Source organism: Suillus discolor, assembly GCF_016758755.1.
Source record: "Suillus discolor strain FC423 chromosome Unknown F5147scaffold_21, whole genome shotgun sequence".
Taxonomy (NCBI): Eukaryota; Fungi; Basidiomycota; class Agaricomycetes; order Boletales; family Suillaceae; genus Suillus; species Suillus discolor.
In genome coordinates this window covers 400,921-414,388 of record NW_024541268.1, presented here as the reverse complement: position 1 = coordinate 414,388, position 13,468 = coordinate 400,921, and the positions used below count along the sequence as shown (strand labels likewise).

Below are 13,468 nucleotides of genomic sequence, written 5' to 3'. Positions count from 1 at the left end.
TGATGACTCATTGTCACTTCATATGATCAAATTAAAGTTGTCATTACGCGGGGTACATATAGTTCCTTTGTTTGTCTTTACACCCAACTCACACCTATTCCTATGATATCATCCAATCATCTATCAACGATAGCGGTGCTAGCCTGCATAAAATAGACTAACCCAAGTGCCATGTTTCACAGGTAGAATGTCTGCACCACTCACTCGACCCACTTGGACCCCTGCCCAAGCAGCAGCTGTTCATGACATCCGAACAAAAATCAGTTCTTCCAGGCCTACCCTCGGCCAGGCGCAATCCCTTGCTGAGCGCGCACAGGTCCCCACCAGAGGAATTCCCGAAGGAATGTATATCTCCTGCGAATTAGCTTCCCCTTCCTCTCAGATACCTCCTGCCATTCATTCAGCCTCCATCCAACCGGGCCAAGTTCCCGTCTTCTTCTATGCCGATGCCCCTCCCCAGTCATTTACTCAGCCGAAGAAAGACATTAAAGTCATATTTCATATTCCTGGAGGCGGTAACATCTTCGGACATCCAACGGAGCAGAGGTATATAGCATTCTTCTCTCGTGTGCTTCGTGCATTTGGCAAGAAACCTGGCGCACAAGGTCCCAGTGCACCCGTCATCGCAGTCCCTTCCCGCAGACTCGCCACAGCCCGCGAGAACCTCTTTCCAGCGGGCTTACAAGATATATTCTCTGCATACCATCACTTGATCTTGAAAGGCTTTGCCCCCAAGAATATCACTTTCACAGGCGATGGTTCAGGCGGAAACATGGGTGCGTAATTATTTATAAAATTCTTCTCGTGTTCATATCTCACTTTCATCCAGCTCTTATCCTCACGTACCTTCTCTCCCAATCCTCTCTCCCGGCGCCAGGACGCATCGTAATGTTCTCCCCAGACGCAGACCTCACTTACGCCTCTTACGCTTCCGTACCTCAAGACGTCATATCTCAATCAAGCTTCCAAACCTGCGCTTCCCAATATCTAGGCAATTTCCCTGCCAATCACCCTCTAGCATCAGGCGTCCTAATTCCATTCACTGCAAGTTGGCCGAAGACTTTGGTCCTGACCGGTACAGCTGATAGTGTTGTCGAGTGCGGGCGGAGAGTTGTGCGTGGTATCCAGAAGGCGGGCGGAGTCGCTGAGATTGTGGAATATGCGGATTTGCCCCATGCGTGTTGGACCTTTGCTCATATCTTCCCACAGTTGGACGATGGGTTCAGCAGGTTTGCAGCTTTTATATACAAATAAGCGAATCGTAAATAGTGTGTATGTAACTTGATGCCGATTGCACCTTCTGCTGCTGGTCGTGCATAGTGGAGCGCACTTTCGGTTGTACTTAGTAGTAGTAGCAGCACCTATGCTAGTCTGTCTCAGTGAAACATTGGTGAAACACCCCGCAAGTTAATCACACATCCACGAAATTCAAAGACGCATCCATATATATGCATCTACAGACATCACAAAAACAAAAGCGCACTCATACCAGAGTACGAATATGACTACCACCCAAATAACAGATCCCCAACCTGCCCAAGCACGCCCTTCGCAGGACTCTGTTGCGCATTAACAACCGGTATAGGCATGGCGTGCGCAGATTTCTGGGGTACCGGCGCAGGAGCTTTACGGAACGCAGCCACAGACGGTGCAAGTTTGATCGGCGTCCCAACAGTAGCAGCGCTATCCACCACCATCGCATTTCCGTCCGTATGCGCTTGTACTTGTGAAGTCTGGATTTGCGCCCGTGGTGGGGAAGTAGACGCCGAGAAATCAGGTCCGCGGGGGTCCTGAGTAGAGTCCTTCATGCATCGTAGGAGTCAGCACGCCGCCCGACATCGAAAAAAAAACATCTTACAGCCCATTTAACGCCCACCATCCAAGTCCCCCCCAAGACCTCCCCATTTCTCCTGACTGCACGCATAGCTTCTCCAGGGTCACGGAATCCGATTCTGAACGCGTTCACAATCTCCGTATTAGGCTCTGGTTCGGTGCTTGCGCCAAGCGAGCGGAAATATTCTACGGTGAGGGAATATCTGTCTGGTGGATAGCCAAAAACAATTATATAGGTCGGTTGGTTTGGGGTGCTCGATTGGGTATGGGTTTTAGACTGGGAGATGTTCAACGTAGAGGAAGAGTTTGAGAGGGAGAAGGGCTGCGAATACGAGAACAATCAATTGAAGGGAATCATAAATAAGGACGGGACGTACGCGCGAAGGGGGAAGAACTGCCCGTTGGGACTCGCCAAAAGAAGATCCCTCACGGAATATATCATTGACTGAACTGGTCGGTGGCGCGTCCATGTCTGTGAACGCTTGCCTTTGCCTTGCGACAAATCGACTTCCAACATAATAGAATAAGAATAAAAGGTAAACGTACGTGCTCGAACTCTCAAACATCGACTCGGCACCAAAATGCGAGGCTCCACGGGATAGACCCTTGTTTATTTTTGCCTTGGTCTGCACGACGGGAATTTCGTCTGTATTTTGTGCACTGGGGGACATGACCTATGCTCCTGATGCGTCAGTCCTGTTGCTGAACACTGTGAACGGCGACCTACATTATGTTGCGCCACGGACTGCATGAATCATGTTGAGAAGTTAAGGTGGTAGGAGGTAGGACAAGCGTACCATCATGTAGCCTGGCTGGTAATGCGTCCTGGACTGCCCGAAGGTGTCAGTAAGAGACGTACCGAGGGGACCTGTGCCACTTGTGTTTCCCCAGGGATTATGACTCGTGCTTTGAGCATGCTGATGTGGGTGAGCATGGGGGCTTGTACTCGTTGACATGATCAATTTTCCAAATTCTCTTAACAAACAGTTACAACACGAATTAGGATGCTAGCAGGAGAGCAAGGGTAAACAATTTGAGCACAAATTCGGGTTCGGCTCTTGTAATGCTAGTTTTCCCACACGGGTCCACATATCTATGAGCACTACCACCACCCGCTTCGCCCACTTTCTTCGTGCAGGAACATTCAGACCTGCTAATCGCTCGGTTCCATCATACAACTCTACGCTCTTTTTTCGCATCAATGCATCTGGTCCGTCGAACTTCAGGTTCTCTCGCTCCGAGCCATCCGCCTTTGCCCGATCCTTCCATGCATCGCACTCGGTACACGACTTTCATTTCGACACCCACCACTTCGTGCAGCGGCTCGAGCGCGAAGGTCTCAACCGTGCGCAAGCAGAAGGCATAATGGGTGCCATGGCAGAGGTCATCGACGAGAGCATTCGAAACATGACAAGCAACATGGTCACGAAAGCTCAACAGGAGAAGGTGAGCGCACCACTGCCTTTCGCGGTACTGCGAGACTCAACAAATGGGGAAATTCGACCGCCTATTTCTCATTCGTCGTATCATACGCTTTCCATTCCAGCATCAATACACCCAACAAGTCGATTTCGCACAGCTGAAATCCGAGCTGCAGCTTATTGAGAAGAACGACCTCGCTTCTTTGAAGTCTGATAATGACCGTTTGGTTGCGGATATGGAGAAGCTGAAGCAGCGACTGCGCGAGGAGATCACGCGTACGCAGGCTGGCGTTCGACTGGACCTTAATTTGGAGAAGGGACGGATGCGGGATGAGAGCAGCGGGCAAGAGCTCAAGATTAAGGAGGTGGATGCGAGAATCGAACAGGAGATTGCAAACTTGAGGACGACGATCCAGCAATCGAAGGTATTTTTCTTAATTGTTTTTGGCGAAGCTTGGATTACTGAACCCTTGGGTGTTTAGGCAACGACGCTGCAGTATCTTGTTGGATTCGGTATGTGCAGATTTAAATGCTTAGCTTTAGGCTGGGACGCTGATGTTTTGCGTTTAGTGACCGGTTGTTCTGCGCTTCTAATGGCATACCTGAGATTCAGAGTATAGAGCTTTGCATCATGCATCGATGTCGTTCATTACATTTGAACTCGGAGGACCCTTCGATTGTATCATGATCTAATTTATTATCGCACTTACATAATTGTACAACTGTGAGTAGATACTACGTCATATATAGATTCACATTTAAACAGACATATAGTTGTTGAACCTAAGCCTAGTGAAATGTCCGTGATCTCGAAAGCTTGTGCACCAGCCACTTATGAGTCTGACTAACACACGCCCCATGACAACATGAGCATATCATTTCAACTAGCAGTGTTTAGCATTGCTCATTGACCGCTTGTCGCGCCTCTGCTCCCAACACATCCAGCACCTTGTTCCTGGATCGCAATGCTCTCCTCTCCATTGTTTGCTCTTCGGCTTCGTCCTGTGCAATCAAAAAATCGACGTAAGCCCGTTCCGCCGGACGAAGCATGTAGTCAAACGAGCCGTCAGGGGAGAGTGCCAGACTTTCTTCTTCGGATGATACCTCGAAATTAATTGGAGATGCAACCGGTGAAACACGTCGATCAAGGGCCGGACTCGCCAACAGGTTTTCGACGTCCCGAACAAGGCCCATTGGAGAACCGCCGAATGGATCGTCTTCCCCCTCTTCATTTCGCTCTAGAAACTCGGCTCCAAGAGGCGCTTCTGTGTTTTCATTCTCGTCTAGCTCCGCAAGCGAACGGGCACAAATTTCGTCGCTAACGCCAGTCGGTAGTTCTTCCATACCTTCCTTGCCAGGTAATTCATTGGACCGCAAGAGGCCCAAGACAATGCGTGGCGGATATCCTCCAGCGGCCATGCGCCCCTTGTTCCGCTTCTCTACCATCTTCATACCTGAAGCGAGTATACGGCCAAGCCTGTCCTTGAGTGGCCCAATGATGGTGGCGGTGCTCGCATTGCAGGTAAATGAACGCTTTGCACCTATAACCGCACCTTCCTCGTTATCACCTTGGGAATTCTCTTGATCTTGTGATAGGCACAAAGAAAGTCTCTTATCCTGTCCCACGTGGTTGCGCGTGAGTGTGACGCCGAGGACCTTGCCAGCTTTATGATCTGATCTACCGAACGCCTTTCGTTCGGCGGGGGTGAGTCTGTTATTAGGAGACAGGACCTGAGCATTGGTGATGCTCATCGAAGTAGCGCTATTGCAGCACGTCATGGCTGTGGTGGTGGTCATCTTTTCCATGATAATGCAGAGTATGATTGGGGTCAAGGAAGAGCGAACGATTTGTGGTGGCCTCGACGGACGTTGTGAGGTGCATCTTTATACCCGAGTACTGTAGAAAGCTTGGACCACCGCCCACAGTGTCAGAGTGGATCGGTGTGGCAGGTCAGCTGTGGACCCGGGTGCATCTTTTGTTTATTGTACTCTACTAGTGGCGTGTTGTCACGAGCCGAATTCGACTGTTGCTGTGAAGGCGAGAAGGTTGAGTGCGAAGGCATCATGAGGTTGAGCTGTGTCCGAGCGTTAGCTCGGGCTGGACGCTGAAGGATTGAGCCGCCGGGTGAGCGGGCAAGCGAACAGCGATTTTAGTGTGACACATTGTGCAAATGATATTGAATAATAGACATGTAAAGATAGCCGTCGCACGAACAAAAGCGGTAGAACGAACGCAGCTAGATGCTATGCTAACTTGAATGAGAATAAGCAAACGAATAGTAGCAACTTGAAGAGTGTTGGCAGGTAAAAAGACTCATCAGCTGTGAGGTATTACCTCTGGAAAATACTCAACTCTCCAAGTAAACGAACAATGATTTCAATTGCGGGAATAAAACTGTGAACATGTTACTTTTATCGGCTGGCCATTGCGGTTGGAAGGCGGCTTCATAATGTCTAGATATAGTAGCCTTCCAAGGCACCTCTGTTATTCAACTTTTTGCTTGAGGACGAGCAATCGAGTAACTGGAGCAACGGATACAAAGCAGATCTCCCATTTTGGAAATATTGTGTTCTGCAGATTGTGCATGGATGGTACTACATATGTAAGTAGTACTAGTACTTGACATTTGTCACAGGTACCATCACACCGGTCTTCAACTCAAGCATGCTATCCGGGTCAAAGACGCCTTTTATGAGGCGAACTGTCAAACATATCTTGGGCTTGACCATAATCAATCCCTCGCCATGCTCTCCACTCATATTCTAGCTTCAGGAATATCGTGCATTGTTACCCTGGTTGTCGTTTCGCGTCTGACTCGCAGATGTATCTACCCTTTACCTTTGCCGCCTGGCCCTCCTCCGTTACCATTTTTCGGTAACGCGCTGCAATTGGATACTAAACGACCTTGGCTCACATACACCGCGTGGGGAAAGACATATGGTTGGTGGCAGACCAATGGCCTCTTTGCCAAGCTCTCAGATTCAATTTCATCTTTGATTGTAGGAAAAATCATTCACTCCTCCATATTTGGGATCGACTTGATTATCATAAACTCTGAGACGGTCGCGCGGGAGCTGCTCGACAGGCGTTCTGCGAATTACTCTACTCGCCCCGTTATTCGCACCAACGAATTGTATGCATTGTCACGTTTCATTCAGTTTGTCATTCATTCACTGACCATACAGAGCTGGATTGGGTTTCAATACTGTGTTCCTGCCATATGGCGAGACTTTACGGCGACATCGCAAGATATTCCATCAAGTCCTCAGGGCCGAAGTCTCGGTCTCATACTACGAGATGTACTCTCGCCACGCAAACGAACTGGTCGTCAATCTCTTGGATGCAATTAGTGACCCGCAGCATCAGACTGAAACGTTCGTACCTGATCCAGCGATATCGTAGTGATGTATGGTCCAGTTGACTATGAATCTTTGTGACAGATACGCGGCATCCCTAATCATGGCTGTGACATATGGATACAATGCTCACGGACATGAGGACCCATTTCTTTCCCGCGCGCGCGAACTTTTTGATATGGGCAAGTATATTGTCTCTCCCGAGAGGTCTGCCATGTTCACAGCCTTTCCTTTCCGTGAGTGCCTTTATCGACGGCATAATTTTGAACATTCAACACAAGGTTGCAGTCGAAAAGTTGCCGTTCTGGTGCTTCGGTGGAGCATTTTCCCTGATGGGACGCTGTAGAGAATTAGCTCAACAGCTTTTGAACGAGCCCTTCAATGAAGTGAAGGCACAGATGGTGCGTTTGCGCAGAGCTGTGGATGGAAATTTTACCTGATCTGATTGCGTGAAGGCAAATGGGACTGCTTCACACTCATTGGTCGCTGACTTTCTCAGTCAAGCTCACGACGACGCTGATGAAGACACCATGAAGGCTGTTGCGTTGACGGGGTACGTAGGTAAGAGTTTTTTTACGAGGACCAAATTTATCGATTGACGGGAATCCGGCATCTTAGTTGGCATGGACACAGTGAGTCGCTACTTAAGCAGTCTTCATTCTGACTTTGATATCCCACAGAATGCAGCCGCATTGCAGATGTTCCTGCTGACCATGGTGCTCTACCCTGACATTCAAGCCCACGCTCGTGCAGAAATTGACCGAGTTGTGAAACATGATAAAATGCCGTGCCTTGATGACAGGGCGTCAATGCCCTACCTTGATGCCATCCTCCGAGAGGTCCTGAGATGGTATCCTGTCGTTCCCCTAGGTCAGTCAGTCCACAGTAATATAATTCTGTTTGAATATTCGACCACTTGCACAGGAGTTCCACATGCGACATCAAATGATGATGTTTACGACGGGTACTTCATACCCAAAGGTTTGAAGTCGTATGTGTCGAGGTCGTCGTTGACTGATCTGTAGTTCGGTCAGGTGCGATGGTAATGGTTAATCAGTGGTATGTTATGGTGAAGTGCATGTAACGGCGGCTGAGCTGAGCGTGACTCAGGGCACTGTCTCGTGATGATGACGTATTTCCCGATGCATCGCGCTTCGACCCAAGTCGCCATCTGACAGTCGACGGGAAGCTGAAGGACCCTTTCGTCAACCATTTTGCCTTTGGTCATGGCAGGTGAATATTCTGCACTTGCTATAATTTTCAATCATTCGCTGACCCTTATTTCAAGGCGTATTTGTCCTGGTAGGATTATTCGTGGTTGATCTGGCAGTGCTGAGGATGACAAATTTCCTTGGCAGGTCGTTGGTTTGCAGAAAATAGTCTGTGGACCGCAGCTGCTGCCATACTCGCCGTCTTGCGCATCGATCATGCCAAAGACTCGAACGGAAACAAGATTGAGGTGAAGCCGGAGTTCACCACTGGCTTGGCGATGTAAGTGACCTAGTACGTACTCGAGAACCTGCAGCTAACTCTACCGAAGTCACCCTGAACCATTTCAGTGTTCGTTTGAGGTTGTGAACGGAGCGCGAGAAAGACACCTCCGAGCGATGATGAATTCGAATTAGACTTCGTTTGTACTCGAGGTGGTGTGTCATGTAATAGTACCACAGCGTAGAGTGCGACCTCTGTCTCTGATGAACGAGATAATTGCTTTCGAATTCGTTGAGTCTTCAAAAACGTTTCCAAAATCTTGTAACGTGGCGCAACTAGACTGAACACCGTTGATTGGTTCACAGGTCCCTCCCCGTTGCAACATTGGCCTGCCTGAATATCGGTCGACCCACCCATGCACTCGTTTGAGATTGGGTTATGCAGCCGTAGATGCTATAGAAAGTCGTACGATTAGATGTAAGATGCCATCCCCGATAATCTACAGAATGTAAAAAGACTCATCAGCTCTGAAAATTAGTAGGTATCACCTCTCAACTCGCATATCCTCCAAGTAGCTCTACTATAGTTCTTCGATAAACGAACAATGATTTCAACAATAAAACTATGAACATGTTAATTTTATCATGACTGCGGCATGCGCCATCTCGGATGCATTACCGTTCATGATGTCTAAATATAGTATCCTTCCAATGCACCTTCAACTTTTTGCTTGAGGAAGAGCAATCGACTCGGAGTAACCGGGAGGATACATACAGAACGTGCAAAGCAGATCTCCCATTTTCTTCTGCAGATTGTGCATGGTGGTACTGGTTACATATGTAAGTAGTACTAGTACTTGACATTGGTCACAGGTACAATCACACCGGTCTTCAACTCAAGCATGCTATTTGGGTCAAAGACGCCTTTTATCAGGCGAACTGCCATCACACATGACTTGAGCTCGACCATAACTAATCCATCGCCATGCTCTCCACTGATATTCTAGCTTTAGGGATATCGTGCATTGTTACCCTGGTTGTCGTTTCGCGTCTGACCCGCAGACGTGTCTACCCTTCACCTTTGCTGCCTGGCCCTCCTCCGTTACCATTTTTTGGTAACGTGCTGCAATTGGATACTAAACGACCTTGGCTCACATACACTGCGTGGGGAAAGATATATGGTTGGTAGCAGTCCCATGCCCTCTTTTTCAAGCTCTTAGATTCAATTTCATAGGAAAAATCATTCGCTCTCGCATATTTGGAATCGACTTGATCATCATCAACTCTGAAACGATCGCGCGGGAGTTGTTGGACAGGCGTTCTGGGAATTACTCTTCTCGTCCTGTTATTCGCACCAACGAATTGTATGTATTGCCGGTTTTCATTCATTTTGTTCTTTATCAACTGACGATGCAGAGTTGGAGGGTCTTTCAATACTGTATTCCTTCCGTATGGAGAAACCTTACGACAACATCGCAAGATCTTTCATCAAGTCCTCAGGGCTGAAGTCTCGGTCTCATACCGCGAGTTGTACTCTCGCCACGCAAATGAACTAGTCATCAATCTCTTAGGTGCCACTAGTGACCTACTACAGCATCAAACTGAAGCGTATGCACCTAATCGTGTCGTTGTGATGTATGGTCCAGTTGACTATCAATCTTTGTGACAGATACGCGGCGTCCCTAATCATGGCTGTGACATACGGACACCATGCTCACGGACATGAAGACCCATTTCTTTTCCGCGCGCGCGAACTTTTTGATATTGGCAATTATATTATTTCTCCCGAGAGGTCTGCCATATTCACAGCCTTTCCTTTCCGTGAGTGCCTTTATCGACGACATAATTTTGAACATTCAACGCAAGGTTGCAGTCGAAAAGTTACCGCTCTGGTGCTTCGGTGAAGCATTTTCCCTGATCGGACGCTGTAGAGAATTAGTTCAACAGCTTTTGAACGAGCCCTTCAATGAAGTGAAGGCGCAGATGGTGCGTTTGCGCAGAGCTGTGGATGGAAATTTTACCTGATCTGATTGCGTGAAGGCAAATGGGACTGCTTCACACTCATTGGTCGCTGATTTTCTCAGTCAAGCTCACGACGACGCTGACGAAGGCACCATGAAGGCTGTTGCGTTGACGGGGTACATGGGTAAGAGTTTTTTTTTTGAGGACCAAATTTATCGATTGACGGGAATCCGGCATCTTAGTTGGCATGGACACTGTGAGTCTCCACTTAAGCAGTCCTGATTCTTACTTTGATGTCCCGCAGACTGCATCTGCATTACAGACATTTCTGCTGGCCATGGTGCTCTATCCTGACGTCCAAGCCCGGGCTCGTGCAGAAATCGACCAAGCTGTAAAGCATGATAAAATGCCGTGCCTTGATGACAGGGCGTCAATGCCCTACCTTGATGCCATCCTCCGCGAGGTCCTGAGATGGTATCCTATCGTCCCCCTAGGTCAGTCCGCAGTAATATAATTCTGTTTGAATGTTCGACCCCTTGCACAGGAGTTCCCCATTCGATATCAAACGATGATGTTTACAATGGGTACTTCATACCCAAAGGTTCGAAGTCGTATATGTCGAGGTTGTCGTTGACTCATCTGTAGTGCAATCAGGTGCGATGGTAATGGTTAATCAGTGGTATGTCATGGTGGAGTGCATGTAACGGCGGCTTGAGCTGAGCGTGACTCAGGGCACACTCTCGGGATGAAGACATATTTCCCGATGCATCGCGCTTTGATCCTAGTCGTCATCTGACAGTTGACGGGAAGCTGAAGGATCCTTTCGTCAACCATTTTGCCTTTGGTCATGGCAGGTGAGTATTCCGCACTTGCTATCATTTTCAATCATTCGCTGACTTTTATTGCAAGGCGTATTTGTCCTGGTAGGATTATTCGTGCTTGATCTGGCAGTGCTGAGGATGATAAATTTCCTTGGCAGGTCGTTGGTTCGCGGAGAATAGTCTGTGGACCGCAACTGCTGCCATACTCGCCGTCTTGCGCATCGATCATGCCAAAGACTCGAACGGAAACAAGATTGAGGTGAAGCCGGAGTTCACCGCCGGCATGACGGTGTAAGTGACCTAGTATGTACTCAAGAACCTGCAGCTAACTCTACCGAAGTCACCCTAAACCATTTCAGTGTTCGTTTGGAATCGTGAACACAGCGAGAGAAAGACACCTCAGAGCAATGATGGATTCGAAGTAATCTTCGTTTGTGCTGCTGTGTGATCACTATACATATGACATCAATCTTGTGGCCGAAAGCTCAAATGAGTGCCCGTGGAAGAGCGAAAAAGTTACAAACGTGCTTCCACTTATGACCCGTTGTTTAGGATCCAAAGTTCTATGCGATGAGCGCGTTTGTATTTCCGATTTGGGGTTGCGCTTCTAGTGTAGTTGACTCATTCTTCAGCATATTCTTTGCTGCAGCATTGTTTATTGTGATTTTATGAACATTATAGCATATCCAGTTTGGGCTGTAATCATTCTTGCGATACGGTTCACTGGGTACCCACATTAACACTCTGAATAATTGGCAATATCTCAGGCCATACGTCTGGACTGGTCTCTCTGTGGATTGTCGGGGATCCCATCTTACATCTAATCTTACGACTTTTTATAGCATCTACAGCTGCGTAACCCAATCTCAAACGAGTGCATGGGTCGACCGATATTCAGGTAGGCCAATGTTGCAACGGGGAGGGACCTGCGAACCGGTCAACGGTGTTCAGCCTAGTTGCGCCGTGTTACAAGATTTTGGAAACGTTTTTGAAAATTCAACAAATTCGAAAGCAATTATCTCGTTCACCAGAGACAGAAGTCGCAAGACCGTGCCATCCAGTGCACTCTACGCCGTGGTACTATTACATGACACACCACCTCAAGTACAAACGAAGACTACTTCGAATCCATCATTGCTCGGAGGTGTCTTTCTCTCGCTGTGTTCACGCTTTCAAACAAGCAATGAAATGGTTCAGGGCGACTTCCGCAGAGTCAGCCACATGTTCTTGAATACATACTAGGTCACTTACATCGCCAAGCCGGTGGTGAACTCCGGCTTCACCTCAATCCTGTCTCCGTTTGAGTCTTTAGCATGATCGATGCGTAAGACGGCGAGTATGGTAGCAGCTGCAGTCCACAGAACGTTCTCTGCAAACCAACGACCTGCCAAGAACATTTGTCGTCCTCAACACTGCTGGATCCACCATGAATCAGCCTACCAGGACATATCCGCCTTGCAGCAAGCCTGGTCAGTGAATAATTGAAAATGATAGCAAGTGTAAAATATCCATCTGCCATGACCGAAGGCCATATGATTGACAAAAGGGTCCTTCAACTTCCCATCAACTGTTAGATGGCGACTAGGATTGAAGCATGATGCGTCGGGAAACATGTCTTCATCCCGGGACAATGCCCTGGATCATGTTCAGCTCAAGCAGTCGTTACACTCCAACGTGACATACCACTGATAAATCATCACTATCGCACCTGATCGAACTACAGATAAGTTGTTTGGGTATAAAGTACCCGTTGTAAACATCATTATTTGAGCCCACATGTGGAATTCCTGTGCAAGGGGTCGACGATTGAAACACAGTTATATTACTGCGGACTTACCTAGGGGGACGTGAGGATACCATCTCAGGACCTCGCGGAGAATGGCATCAAGGTAGAGCAGTGACGCCTTATCATCAAAGCACGGCATTTTATCACGCTTCACAACTTTGGTCAATTTCTGCACGGGCCCTGCTTTGGACGTCAGGATAGAGCAGCATGGCTAGCAGGAATGTCTCTGTTGCTGTGAAGCCGAGAAGGTGGAGTGCGAAGGCGTCGTGAGGTTGGCTGTGTCCTAGCGTTAACTCGGGGTGGACGGGCAAACGAACAACGAAGTTTCAGTGTGACGCATTGTGAAAATGATATTACATAAATGATAGACATGTAAAGATAGCCGTCGCACCAACAAAAGCGGTGGGGCGGAGAACAAGGGACGAAAGCAGCTAGATGCTATGCTAATGAGAATAAGCAAACGAATAGTAGCAACTTGAGGAGTACTAGTGTGGTGACCACTCCCGGAGCTAAAGTGCAGACTAGTGTAATATTAAAAAGACCTCGGAAACTTCATCAGCTCTGAAATTAGTAAGTATTACCTCTGGAAAATACTCAACTCACATATCCTCCAAGCTTAGCTCTACTATAGAGCTAAACAATGATTTCAATAGCGGGAATAAAACTATGAACATGTCATATAATTTTATCGCCCGAAACTTGAAATTGCCCGAAGCGGCCACTACCGCCCAAAAGATATCCTGGTTTGGTAGTTCAAAAAATTTCTGGCCAGCCCAAGCCCATCTGCTCCTCCCTGTAGAACTGATATATGTGCTACCGATTTCAGAGGGAGTACATACTTGCCATAATGCATTGTAT

General features: G+C 47.9%; 7 protein-coding genes across 7 annotated transcripts; 4 read left to right on the top strand and 3 right to left on the bottom strand.

The window, feature by feature from the left end:
- The first annotated feature begins 54 nt into the window (after positions 1-54).
- On the top strand, positions 55-1,385 carry F5147DRAFT_690256 (Alpha/Beta hydrolase protein). Its single transcript, XM_041437042.1, has 2 exons — positions 55-776; positions 830-1,385. The coding sequence occupies exons 1-2, from the start codon at positions 188-190 to the stop codon at positions 1,252-1,254; spliced, it is 1,014 nt and encodes a 337-aa protein (XP_041294025.1). The 5' UTR covers positions 55-187; the 3' UTR covers positions 1,255-1,385.
- Positions 1,386-1,424: 39 nt separating this feature from the next.
- Positions 1,425-2,857, bottom strand: F5147DRAFT_690253 (uncharacterized protein). Its single transcript, XM_041437041.1, has 6 exons — positions 2,631-2,857; positions 2,561-2,578; positions 2,380-2,507; positions 2,211-2,325; positions 1,859-2,155; positions 1,425-1,802 (listed from the first exon to the last, which is right to left on the bottom strand). Exons 1-6 carry the CDS (start codon positions 2,787-2,789, stop codon positions 1,506-1,508), a joined length of 1,014 nt encoding a protein of 337 aa, XP_041294024.1. The 5' UTR covers positions 2,790-2,857; the 3' UTR covers positions 1,425-1,505.
- Positions 2,858-2,921: 64 nt separating this feature from the next.
- On the top strand, positions 2,922-4,027 carry F5147DRAFT_690250 (mitochondrial protein). The gene is made up of 3 exons (XM_041437040.1): positions 2,922-3,279; positions 3,380-3,767; positions 3,825-4,027. Exons 1-2 carry the CDS (start codon positions 2,929-2,931, stop codon positions 3,734-3,736), a joined length of 708 nt encoding a protein of 235 aa, XP_041294023.1. The 5' UTR covers positions 2,922-2,928; the 3' UTR covers positions 3,737-3,767; positions 3,825-4,027.
- F5147DRAFT_136967 (uncharacterized protein) lies at positions 3,796-5,266 on the bottom strand. Its single transcript, XM_041428224.1, has one exon. It carries the CDS (start codon positions 5,058-5,060, stop codon positions 4,149-4,151), a length of 912 nt encoding a protein of 303 aa, XP_041294022.1. The 5' UTR covers positions 5,061-5,266; the 3' UTR covers positions 3,796-4,148.
- Positions 5,267-5,815: 549 nt separating this feature from the next.
- On the top strand, positions 5,816-8,618 carry F5147DRAFT_136864 (cytochrome P450). The gene is made up of 14 exons (XM_041428222.1): positions 5,816-6,195; positions 6,259-6,388; positions 6,441-6,629; positions 6,696-6,847; positions 6,900-7,012; positions 7,067-7,172; positions 7,230-7,243; positions 7,292-7,481; positions 7,536-7,592; positions 7,646-7,670; positions 7,722-7,844; positions 7,900-7,913; positions 7,970-8,102; positions 8,152-8,618. The coding sequence occupies exons 1-14, from the start codon at positions 6,000-6,002 to the stop codon at positions 8,234-8,236; spliced, it is 1,527 nt and encodes a 508-aa protein (XP_041294021.1). The 5' UTR covers positions 5,816-5,999; the 3' UTR covers positions 8,237-8,618.
- A 158-nt stretch (positions 8,619-8,776) lies between these two features.
- On the top strand, positions 8,777-11,474 carry F5147DRAFT_136933 (cytochrome P450). Its single transcript, XM_041428223.1, has 14 exons — positions 8,777-9,222; positions 9,276-9,405; positions 9,458-9,649; positions 9,711-9,862; positions 9,915-10,027; positions 10,082-10,187; positions 10,246-10,259; positions 10,308-10,497; positions 10,548-10,604; positions 10,658-10,682; positions 10,735-10,857; positions 10,913-10,926; positions 10,983-11,115; positions 11,165-11,474. Exons 1-14 carry the CDS (start codon positions 9,027-9,029, stop codon positions 11,247-11,249), a joined length of 1,530 nt encoding a protein of 509 aa, XP_041294020.1. The 5' UTR covers positions 8,777-9,026; the 3' UTR covers positions 11,250-11,474.
- Positions 11,475-12,071: 597 nt separating this feature from the next.
- Positions 12,072-12,779, bottom strand: F5147DRAFT_574968 (cytochrome P450; the record flags this gene model as incomplete). The annotated part of the gene is made up of 4 exons (XM_041431249.1): positions 12,072-12,229; positions 12,347-12,459; positions 12,533-12,611; positions 12,662-12,779. Coding segments are annotated over 4 exons (468 nt in total), but the record flags the coding sequence as incomplete, so codon positions are not given.
- Between the last annotated feature and the right edge of the window lie 689 nt (positions 12,780-13,468).